Source organism: Chroicocephalus ridibundus, chromosome 4 (genome assembly GCF_963924245.1).
Source record: "Chroicocephalus ridibundus chromosome 4, bChrRid1.1, whole genome shotgun sequence".
Taxonomy (NCBI): Eukaryota; Metazoa; Chordata; class Aves; order Charadriiformes; family Laridae; genus Chroicocephalus; species Chroicocephalus ridibundus.
This window is the reverse complement of record NC_086287.1, coordinates 38,650,824-38,663,423: the sequence shown is the minus strand read 5'-3', so window position 1 is coordinate 38,663,423 and position 12,600 is coordinate 38,650,824. Positions and strand designations below refer to the sequence as shown.

At 34.8% G+C, this 12,600-nt stretch overlaps 1 protein-coding gene across 1 annotated transcript in view; it reads right to left on the bottom strand.

Annotated features, from left to right (window-relative positions):
* Window positions 1–12,600, bottom strand: part of RYR3 (ryanodine receptor 3) — a 233,033-nt gene that overhangs the window by 52,202 nt on the left and 168,231 nt on the right. The window contains exons 58-64 of the mRNA XM_063334430.1: window positions 11,142–11,257; window positions 10,793–10,860; window positions 9,832–9,953; window positions 7,545–7,594; window positions 6,786–6,846; window positions 5,511–5,749; window positions 4,506–4,587 (exon numbers count right to left, since the gene is read on the bottom strand). Of these exons, the coding sequence (XP_063190500.1) occupies window positions 4,506–4,587; window positions 5,511–5,749; window positions 6,786–6,846; window positions 7,545–7,594; window positions 9,832–9,953; window positions 10,793–10,860; window positions 11,142–11,257 (738 nt within the window). The remainder of the gene's footprint in view (window positions 1–4,505; window positions 4,588–5,510; window positions 5,750–6,785; window positions 6,847–7,544; window positions 7,595–9,831; window positions 9,954–10,792; window positions 10,861–11,141; window positions 11,258–12,600) is intronic.

Sequence of the window (12,600 nt, the reverse complement as noted above, 5' to 3'; positions counted from 1 at the left end):
CAGAGGGATGGAACACTCCTCCTGTGAAGACTGGCTGAGAGAGTTGGGGTTGTTGAGCCTGGAGAAGAGAAAGCTCTGGGAAGACCTTATTGCAGCCTTTCGTACTTAAAGAGGGCTTACAAGAAAGATGGGGACAAACTCTTTAGCAGTTGCAATAGGACAAGGGGTAATGGCTTTAAACTAAAAGAGGGAACATTTAGACTAGATATAAGGAAGAAATTTTTTATGATGAGGGCATGAAACACTGGAAGAGGTTGCCCAGAGAGGTGGTAGATGCCCCATCCCTGGAAACATTCAAGGTCAGGTTGGATGGGGCTCTGAGCAACCTGATGTAGTTAAAGATGTCCCTGCTTACTGCAGGGGGGGGTTGACTAGATGACCTTTAAAGGTCCATTCCAACCCAAACTATTCTATGATTCTATGATTGTTCAACCTCCAGGAGTAATGACAATCTTTTTAAGACTCCTTAGTGTCAACAAAGCCTTCCTCATTGTATGACCTAAAGTCAAAGATTGTGACCCATCTGCTACCTCATCTTCAACTGCCTATATCAATTTTGATTTCACAACCACGCTGTAATGTGAAGAGATGTACAACAATATACCCTCCAACTTCTTTTGTTGCAGGAGAAACAAAAGAAATTGGCAAAAGCAATGGCCTTGACAAAATTGAAAAACATTATAAAAATGATTTTTGTTCCCTTGGGTATTTAATGCAACATGATTTACATAATACCACTCTATTTCAAGGGTGAATGCTCATTCATTCTCTGTACAGAATTACTACAATTTACCTTTGTTTTACTGACATCAAAGAAATGGAAAATGCAGAATTCAATTACCACAAAATTAAAAAGAAACTATGTCCTCCACCTATATATATCTATGTCATTTTCCTTACATTCTGACCATCTATATAATGTACATTTTGCAACAGAATACATGATGCATTAGTATCACAGATAGCAACCATGGAACATTTCATTAAAAACCAAATATTTCATAATGTTACAATGCCTACTATATTTTAGAGCACAGCAATGTTCTCTTCCAATTTAAATTGTAACGAAAGATGCACAGGAAATTTTACTACATCTTTGTCTTCTGTTGGATCAATAAGGAAAAACTTAGTGTGTGTGTATATATATACATGTGTACCCAAACGCGTATTAAAAAGTAATGTGAAAAGACTAATGCACTGAGGTTATTTAATCACATGCGTAACAGTATCATAATAGAATTGTAGAATAATCTAGGTTGGAAGGGACCTTTAAGATCATTGAGTCCAACCATTGACCTAACACTGCCAAAACCACCCTAAGCACCACGTCTACATGTCTTTTAAACACCTCCAGGGATAGTGATTCAACCACTTCCCCAGGCATCCTGTTCCAATGCTTGACAACCTTTTCAGTGAAGAATTTTTTCCTAAAATCCATCGTAAACATCCCCTGGTGCAATGTGAAGCCATTTGCTAACCTCCAGTTACTGGAATCTCCCTGGTTAGTCAGGACTGCTGATAAATGATGGAAAGTGGCTGGTGAGCACTTCTGCCAGCTCCCTCAGTATGCTTGGGTGGATCCCATCCAGCCCCATAGACTTGTGTGTGTGTCTAAGTGGTGCAGCAGGTCACTCGCCATTTCCCCTTGAATTATGGGGGCTTCATTCTGTTCCCTGTCCTGCCTTCTAGCTTATGCATACACAACTTCCTATATGAAAGGAGGATACCAAGAAGCCGAAAGATGAGAAGGTGAACAAATATACAACAAGGCTAAGAAAATTACTCCAAGTATACGGATATTTTCTGTCATTTGGAATTCCTAAATATGAGAAACCAAGGGAAAGCCTATAATTTTGCAGGACAGAAATTAGAAAAGATAAGAATAATTTTGGAGGATATAGTCACTGACATAAAAAGAAAATAACGTAAAATAAATCACTCAGGGAACTGAGTGGTTCAACAGAATGAATGGAGTAAAAGGTACTTAAAGAAAAGCCAAATTAACCCTTTAGACAAAATATGTTAGGAAGACAACTAACTGCAAACACTTGCTCCGAAGATTGAGGAAGAACTGTCAGGGGCTGATGTCCAAGCCTTGGAGGAAGTGGAAAACACTTGAAATGTAATGAAATCGACTAGACTTTGAAAAATCAAAGCAAGATAAAAGACCACCGACTGATGGTAGTCATGAAGAAGCATTTCCTAGTATACTATTGTTATAACAAGATGCAAGACTTTCTTGCATCTTTGGCAGTCTTCATTTTGAGAAGCCTCAAATAAGTCAAACTGAAGTCTTGAACTGAACAATCTGGATATGTATGTATGACCGAACAGCAGTTAGTTTTGTCATATTTAACTACATACATAAAAAAAGTGCTATAATTTCTTAATTTATGCAGAAGTTTGTATTTCTTATTATTGATACAGATATTTCATCATTTGTGCTAAAAATCATTTGGAAATGTGTTTCTATAAACTAACCAGGAAAAGACCAAGACACCATAACGAGACATAAAATTTTGGGGTACTGGGTATGAAAAGGGTATTCAACCCCAAATTTAGGACCTGAATTTCTGATGTAGTGAATGAAAAGAAATGGGTACATGGGTATAGAATTCATAGTCAGAATGCCTACAGCAATGATACTACACTTGCTAGTAGAGCTTTAGGGCTCATGGTAGTCAAGGACTACTGCATTTTGCATCCAATCCTCAACATTTATGAACCACAGAGACATTTAGAGAAGAAAGGTCCACAGAGAAATCAGAAACATCTCCAACATCCTAATAAAGATAAACACTCTTTGTACAAAGAATAAAACCCATGACAATGGAAGTTTGCCACAAGGCTGCAGCAGCAATCGAACTTGGTGTTAGTCCTGGGCCCTGGCAGACAGGAGTCTTGCAGAATCAGCTAAACTATTTCAGCCACGAAAAGTGATGTTCACCTATGAAAAGTGAAGTATGACTCATCTTGCAATGGAAGGTAAAACTTCTTAATGTCCCTGCCAAAATTCACTAGGAGAAAAACTGCACTTTGATCCTAAATCTGAGCATTGTTTACTTGAATCGCTGTTCAAGTCAGCTCAATCATTCACTTCTAAGTTTTGCTGAAATACTGAGCAGTGTGTTTGAAGTCCTACCTCCTACACAGACACTGATGTCTGCCTACAACCTTAATTTAAGAGCCTGAGCGAGTCTAGTGAAAACCAAACTAAGTGAAATCCACAGTTGGAAACCTCTCACACAGCCATAGGAGACTAATTCTTTTCCTCGGATATATCTGATCTGATCACTCTTCCCTTCTAAGATGACAACTGCAGTAGGAAAAGGTGATGCTGCTAACACCAACATTTAATGTAGCTGTCCAGGGCTTATAGCTCTTACCAATCAAGTGGAGGCCTGTGCTGCCACCTCTTCTCATTAAAAGGCAACTCAAACACAATCACATTTTATTTCCTACGAGAAGACCCTGAGGGTAAGGTGCTTCCTATTTTGCCTATAAGATCTGTGTCAAAAGCGCTTAAATTTTCAAGCCCAGAAAGAGAAGAAAGAGTATAGTTTTGTAACTTAGTCATGGACATACAAATGAGTGAATGTGGACATACAAAAGAATGAGCGTGTGCACACATGTACATTCATGCAGAGTGGGAGGAAAGAGACAGTCTGTCCACCAGACTGCTCTTGCATTTTGCATGAAAGAATTACTGAAGGAAGGGAGACCAGCATTCCTCATACTAGGGAAAGCCCCTCCTAACGAGACTAGAGTCGTATTTCCTCCAGTTTAGTCTCTCTCTCAGGCCCTGTGGATCTTAAACTTTTCATTGTAAGAAAGAACATTAAAAGTGCCTAACCTAAAGCCTTAGGAAGGGTTAAGATTACCTTCGTTCCTGTCTTGTGACTGACCAACAATTAGGGTTCTCTTTTCTGAAGTAGCAAATATGGATTTGAGCCTCTTTTATTGGAAGAGGATCTAAAATCCAGGGCTTAGAACATAGAGCAATCAGATGCTTAAAGGAACTGTAGACCCAACTCTTTTTAAAATGCCAGTAACTGGTAAAGTGGTTTCCTTTGTAGAGTTAAAGGCTGTCAGAATGGTCTACGTATGCTCAGGACAACTGTTTTGAGAACTCTATAAACTTACGTGTGAGACAGACGCAGTCTACTTAGTACTCAGCCTACTTATCACAGCAACATGCAGTAGCTGAACTTTGGAATCCTTAATGGCAACCCATGGAAAAATTTAGCTTTTCCTATGGGAAAAATAAATTCCCTGCAGATACACTGTCATATGCAGGATGAGTTGTTTGCTTCTATTTAGTTTTATTGTTGGGTTTTTTTGTGTGGAATTGAACCCTAAGATATAGGGAACTACATTCCAGCTAAAGTATATTTTAAACGTGCTCATACTGTTCAGACTCACCTTTCATTCACACTGCTTTATTACCTAAACAACACACTCCTAAAGAAGAGAAAGTTTTACATGGTGAGTTTTTCACTCAGTACCTTTCAACATAGATGTTCTTCCCGGTCCCAAGGGAATAGAGGCTACAAAGAATTCTGTAACATGAAACTTGTACATCACCCACTAGAGGAAAATAGGAAGTAGATAATCAGTATTTATTCAACTAAAGACTACTTTCCAAATATTAAACATCTGTTTTACACATTCTAATAAACGGTGTCTAAAACTTTTAGCACATGTATGACTGAACATTCTAGGCTGTCAATACTCTACACATATATCTTCAATTTCTCTGATACCTGGTCTGTCATCCACATTCATTCCAAAACCTAACAGATCATCAGACATCCCAAGAAGCCAGCAGATAGTTGCTGATAAGATATTGCAGGTTATCACACTCGCAGAGTAAAATTTCAAGCTAAACCACATCAGTCTGTGTGTCTAACCTCTGGAACACGATCTAAAGGCCTCCCACCTTTTTAAAGAAAGTCTTTTAATGGCTATCAATCTTTTAATTATCTGCTACTTTGGAACTGTGATCACCCAAATATATACAAAATTGTGAAACAGCGTATTGATGAATCTCAAGGAGGCATTTCAGTAATTTTAAACTAAATGATGCTAAAAATAAGGAAAATTTAAATTAAAAGAGCTAAAGTGGTTTTCAAATGTATGAAAAAATGCACAAGGAGTTAATAATGAGTGGTCTCCTTTAATCATATGAAGTAATAATATGTAACAAAAATAAGCATAATTTAATTTTCTACAGGAAACTAGTCTCATCCACACAGTTGGCAAGAGAGCACTTAAGGGGAAATTTTAGTTTTTCTCTCTCGGTGTTTACAGAAATATTGTGCATAATTAATTTGAAACTTAAGGAGAATTATTTTTAAACATGCAGTAGAAATAAGGTACTATGCAGCTAATTTCAGATGTAATGCCTGAAATGTGTGTTACTGAAAACAGAATTTCATCCTTTGTATTCATGCAATCATTACTAAGCCCCATTTGTATTATAAACTTCAAAAATAAAATAAAATACTTACAAAGTAAATCAATTCCAAACTGATACTGTGAAATATGTTCAAAAATTGATGTCAAGATTGGTAACAATGCTACTGTAGTATAATTGATATTCTGTGAAACGCCCTTGATTTGAGTTCGTGAATGGGTAAATTTTCCAAGTTTAAGATTTTCTGAAGTTTTTTCAAGGTCTTCAGCTGCATTTTCAAAAAAGGCACGTAATCCGGCTTTAACAAGCTCTGATCCTGATTTCATAACAGTTCTGAAAAATAATAAGGGAAAAACATTTACTTTGGATTGATCTTTAGTAGTTGTACAGATATATATATGTACGTGGTAGTTACATTCTATCAGTCTTTGAAGATGCACACATGTATCAGTGAACTTTACATTATAAGCTAGCTCTAACATATGAGTTAGATCTACACAGCAGTATAAGCAACAATTAGCTCGGAGTATTTAATACAAAATAATAACAACAAAGAACTTGCTTCCACAGCCTTGTCTTTCCAGTTTTTGTGATCTGCTTTCAAATAAGATAATGCATTCTTAGCAAATGTCATAGGTGGTGAGAAAGGTCCTCTGTACAATATGTTCAAGAAAAATAACTCTTAATCCCTAAATGTTTATGGGAGCCACAGTAACTAGGTATGCAAGTCAGGATACATGCTTACCTATCTTCAAAGCACCCTAACTCTAGAAAATGCAACTGTAATACCAGCATCACAGTCACATTCCTTCCTATTTTTGCACTTTTCTCCATCTCCTTAATGAAGTTTTTCAGTATTATTCACAATAAGTTCACTGTCAGGCTGCTGTATAACATAACCAGGCCAGAAAACAGCTAAAATCACAAAACTATCCTGGCCTGTGTTTTAATCTACATAAGCATTTCAATGATAAACAGTAGAATTTAGCAAATGTAACTATCCCCATATATTAATACATTCTGCATGCTTCTAATGCCAAATTTTCCAATATGTACTAAATTGTCTCAACATCTACAGATACCAATACTTGCAGTTACACAATTTGTATCATTTATCTCTCCCAATAAAGTCTTTAAATGCCTTTGGAAAGGGCTAAAAAAGTTTTCAATGTTTAATGACAGGCATTGAACAGAAAAACATTTTAGATAAAATCTGCCAATATGGAGGTCATTATCTGAATTATTGATACTGCTAATATCATCAATTACACATAATGAATAAAAAATACAGAAACAATCCAACTGCTCCTGAAAAAACGCTCTGCAACACCTATGTAGTTTGCAGTTGGTACAGATATTGCAGACTCACCGTGTGTCAAGAGACTGAGCTAAGATGTGCAGGCAGTTCACCATTGTAGCAGAATCACTACCTGGGTAGAAAGAGATGCTATGAGAGCACAACAGTATAAAAAATGTAGGATAATCTAGTGATCCAAAATGTCATTATTGGAGATGCACAGGTTAAACAAGACGTGACTTAAGTCTTCCACTTTGGTCACTGGAGGGAGAGTTAGGTCTGGTTCTAGAGCTAACATTCAATTTCTTAAGTCTATTTCCATATGAGAACTAAAAAGAATACCTAGTGTCTTCTTATGGCTCATTTTCATCACTTGACTCTGCAACATTCTGAACTTTGTATCTCATAGTACCTACATTTTTTAATCCTTTTCTTACTGATACCTTTGAAAAAGGCATGTTATTTTTTCCCACATCCCCCTAGCCTATTGAGATATTAATCTATTGGATTCAACAGTTGGATGATAGAAATCAAAAGAATTAGTGTAAGATGACTTTTGAAAAGCTAAAAGTAACTGCAAAGGCATAAGATTTTTTTAAAGGAGTCCAAAAATCCTATAAGCTCCTATTTTTTCTGTTCCCACATTTTACATATTCTATCAATTGTTAGCTTCAGACCCGTGTTCAATGCACTCACTAATTGTACTGGAAGTTTATGCATCACTTTACAAAATTTTGCCTATAGCTTCTGAAAAGCTTCAGGTAAGATTCAAGCAATGATTATACATCCTTTATATTTTTAACTTTATCAAGGTCTTTCTTAACAACTTACCAAAAAGTGAGATCCTATGTCTAACAAGAGCAGCTAGTTTGCAGAACAGGCTAAAGTAGAAAAGAACAGAAAGAGCAAGACAATACAACACAAAGATTAAAGATATATTTAGAAAATGAGGTAAAGAGTAGTAGGAATATGAAAGAGAAAACACAAAGTAGTTCCTGGAAAGCATATTTTGAATCATACACGATGATAACAGTCAGTCAAATAACTGCATCAAGCAGAATAACTTTTTCAAGCTTCTGAATTCTCTCATTTTCTAAGCTTCACTACTTCAGAGATGACTTGAAATGTGAAACTTTCTTTTGATTACAGTGGTTTCCAACAATTGCTTATTATATGGTTGAGTCACTCTATATGGCTATTATTTTTGAGTAAGATTTTCTTTTTGTAAGAACAAGAAAAACTAGTAAAATTTTATTGTTTCACTTGGCACTCTGCAGGGAATGAACATTACAAATCACAATTTGATAAGATATCCTTTGCAAATAAATAAATCTCTGTTTAGCCACTGCTGCTGATAAGATGAATCACGAAATATATACAGGCTAGAGGAGCTTCTGGCAAGTATGTCAGAAACTTGCATATCAAATCCATCTGTCAAAATAATAGGATAATTAAGAGAAAGGAAAAATCACCAACTCTCTGAAGATTAAAGGGGCTATTTTAACTTCTAAAAACAAAGTCAGCTAGGCAGACTTGCTTACCATCTGTGCTATACCTTACAAATGAAATGATGACGTAACAAAATGAAGCAAATATACCTTAGGAATTTGTATGTTCTCTTACTAATAACATATTGTCATTGTTATCTTCACAATAGTAAGGAAATACTATAAGATGAAGATAACTGACAGTTACTCTTCTCAATGAAGAATGGACAAGAATTATAAGATATTTCTGAATTTGTAATAACAGATACACAGGCTAAACATCTAACTTCCTTCATGTGCATGTAAAGGCATTTTGTAGAACCCTAGTAAGCATCTCTCTGGCTTTATTAAGCTGACCTGACTGACTTTAGGGAAGTAATAGCAGTATTCAGAGAGGAAGCATGAAATTGAAATGAAATGAAACGAAACGAAATGAAACAAAACGAAACGTCCATCCTCCTTAATCTGAGCTGACTTCCTCAGCTACATTTGTAAATAATATATGTGAAAGCTCAGTAAGGCAGAATCTTAGGGACTTAACACTCTTATGGACAACTGCTATAGAAGGACTACCACCTGCCTAGAAGATGGAAACAAAGGGGTAATAATAATTTAGAGAAATGCAAAAATATGTTGGAAGATAAACTGAAGAGTGGAATCTAGGAAGCTCAGTGCTAGGCCTGATCTTATGTAACAACGGGTAAATAACCTTTATTTTCAAATTTTATATCTACTGTTGGAAAAATCAGTCAACTCTAGACAACATAGTGAAGGAAAGCAAAAGAAATTTGAGAAACTGACAGTTAAAGTAAGAAAGCATGAGAACAAAATACAAACTGAAAGACTATCCTACAAAATTTCCCAAAGGAAATAACTGGCAACACCTCTATAAGGGGGAGAAGAAAATTTGGCAACAAAAACATTAGGTGACAGTCATAGTTAAAAACAAACTAAATATTTATTTTTAAATGTTAATTGCAAAAAATGAAAACCGTATTTTTGTAAAGGCAACACATTATAAATTAAAAGGCAACTGTCTCTTTTTAGTTGAGTTTTCTAGAATAACTTTGAATCAAATAGCAGATTCCAACCAAATCTGAAACAGTACGGACATCTAAAAATTATTAAATTCCATCAGTTTTTGTGCAGGGGCGTAAATAATTTTGTAGAGAAGGGAGAATCCATAATTACCCCTAAAAAGATGCATCATGGTATTTTCACATTGTTTTGCTATCTGAAAATTTAAATGTGAGACCATTTAAATGACCCAACAGTGGGATAAGCTTCAACCAGTAACTGCCATCAACAATGAAACACAAACCTATCAGAAATTAAGTTTTATTAGTTCTGTGGCTCACAGAATCATTTATTAATGTTTTTTATGTTATCATCCACAATTATATATTGTAATATATATAATTAGTGTATATACTTAATTCTTTAATTATATATTATATTAGAATACTAAAATGAGGAATTCTATTCACTCACTGCCATTCTGATACAGAATAAAATATTAATTTTCTGTCTCAGGAAACTGAGCTTTTGAACTATCTTTCTTTTTAACTTAAGAAGAGACCTTCAGTTATCTATATAGAACCCTCCTGTGTATATCTTAATTTTCTACTTACCTTGCTACCATTTCTTTTTCCTTATTTGATGCATATCCACTGCTACTGAGTGTTTTTGTTGGAGAAGACAGGAAGTAGAGGCAGTGATTTGTAAAGTACTGATCAACTAATGGTAAAAGAACCTAAGAAATACAGATACAAAATGTATTTTTCACAGAGCACAATGGTAAATGTAGCAACAATGCTCTGATTGGTCAAAGTTCATTCAAAGAATTTTAGAAGTTCTGTAACAGTTGTATTTTCTCATTTCAGACACAAAATCATATAAATTAAAACCTTAAGCCTTATAATTTTACTTAAAAGTTATGTAAATAATAAACAGAGTTATACAGATCTATTTTGGATCTAATATTGCTGGCTTACTCTCTCACATTCAACAGTGATAAGTATCACTCAACTAAGAGGACCCTTCCTCTCCACTATTTACATAACTGTCCAGTACAGATATAAAGGGAGAGGGCTTTTTTTTTTTTTTTTAATAAGATTCTAAATTAAATCCTAGATGTTCCTTACTTCAAATCTGATTATCGACAACATTCTTCTTATTAGGTACACAAATGTGTACAACATTACTATGCACAGGAATACTTCTTCCTGTTAATTAAATGATACTATGCACTTCAGTGATATATCGAGGCAAAAATTTTCAGAAATAATTTATATGTTCAGGAAGAGTATGTAATTTCATGTAATAATTAAGCTGCCTTTTAATTTCTATGTTCCTTCTCATGTAGAAGCAGATATATTGAAATATTTTGAAATATTTGAACCCAGCAAATATATTGAAATATTTTTGAAGATATTTTGAAATATTTGTTAACAACATTTAATTGACTACTTACCATGAAAAAAATGGGAAAGATATATTTCTGTTACCTAAAAAGCAGTCTAACATTACAAATTTCCATATTCTGTACAATGGAATGTATATGTACATTACTTGAAATACTGGATCACTCACTTTGGCAAAGAATTTTATTTCTTGGTCATGTGGAGATTTCTCAGTTTTCCCACTGGTTACAATGGCTTCTGCAAGGATACAATCAAGGCACATACGAATAAGAAGTTGTCTAGTAATAAATAACACAATAGCTCTTTGATATAGCCTTGCAAACTTAGTTTTGCTGAAATACAAATAAAACAGCAGCAACGGTTTAGCTAGTTACGGATGTCTAAGAATCCAATCTGCAAATTAAAGGACAGAATTTAAATGCAATAAAAATAGTGTTTGCTACAAATTTAAACATATATATCCAAATATTTAAATATCAACAATTTTAATTATTTTCATAATGAAATATGCAGCTTACCCAAATGTGCAATAAACTCTTGAGCAGAATCAACATATTTCAAAATTTTCTTCAGAAACTTAAAGGCAAACCTCTTTTCCATGGATGAAGCATCCAACTCCATGTCATTCAGACCCCTGTTTTAGAAAGCATTAAGATAAATATCATTGATGGTGACAGTAGTATGAATGATGACAGAACTATGAAGCATTCCATTCCTTATTATCTTTTAATTATGGTAAATCTTCATAAAAAGGAGAAAATGACCTTCCATAGCAAATCTCATTTATCAACTGGAAAATCTGCTAGAACTCAGTTCATGTTGCTCTAAGAGGTATAATAGCTTTGGATTAAAATATCCAAAATATATGGATTTTAGGATAAGAACTTCAGAGAGCTATCTTATTGCAGAAATGAAGCAATAGTACATTTGAATCTAACGAAGCAATGCACTGGCCAGTGAATTTCTACTACTGACAGATTAAAGTGCCAAATGTTTAGTAAGTCAGCAATTGCAAAATCAGTCTAAGTACTACAATTCATTTCATTATTCACTATTAAACTTCATTATTGTCCTTGAATTTTATGAAAGACTGAAGTCAAAACGACTTAAGCTACTAAATGAATACCTATATGCAAGTAACAAACTACTACACTATTCAAAGTATTTGAAAAATTTCAACAGTATGTGATACTTTCTAAAGAGGCATGTATTATTTATTCCTTGAAATAAATTCATGACCTAAATCATGACCACTATATTTTGTATATTGTATAAATTTATATATTAGATTTTATTTTAGCTACAAATAGAAACCTACCTCAATTAAATTCTAAAATTCTTTAGGATCACAGAAAAATTTAGGTTGGAAGGAACCTCTGAAAGTCATCTGATCCAACTCCCATCTCAAAGCAAAGCCAAATCCGAAGTTAGATCAGGTTGCTCAGAACCTTGTCCAATAATGTACTCGGTATCTTCAAGGACTGAAATCTCATAATGACTCTGGAGAGCTTACTATAATGTTTGACCACCCTCACTGTGAAAAAGCAAGGGTGAAATATTTTCATGTATCTAACTGAATTTCCCTTGTAACAACTTGTTACTTTTGAGGAGATAGTGTTTGACCTCATCATCTCTATAATCTTGCATTAAGTAGTTGAAGACAGTGGTAAAACCCCATTGTAGCCTTCTGTTTTAATACTGAAAAAATCTAGCCTTTCCTCAGAGCCTCTCCTGGCATGACATGCATGCCTATCCCCGAAGCATCTTGGAGGCCCTCCACTTGATTAACTCATTTGTCAATGTCTTCCTTAGCACCAGTCAACCAAAAACTGGACAATGTACTCCTGATACAATCACAAAATGGAAGGGGAAAAAAATCACCTCCATCAATGTGCAGACTACACTTGCTAATACAGCCTAGTATGCAGTTCGCCTTCATCATCACAAGAACACACTCCTGACTCACATTCAACTTGG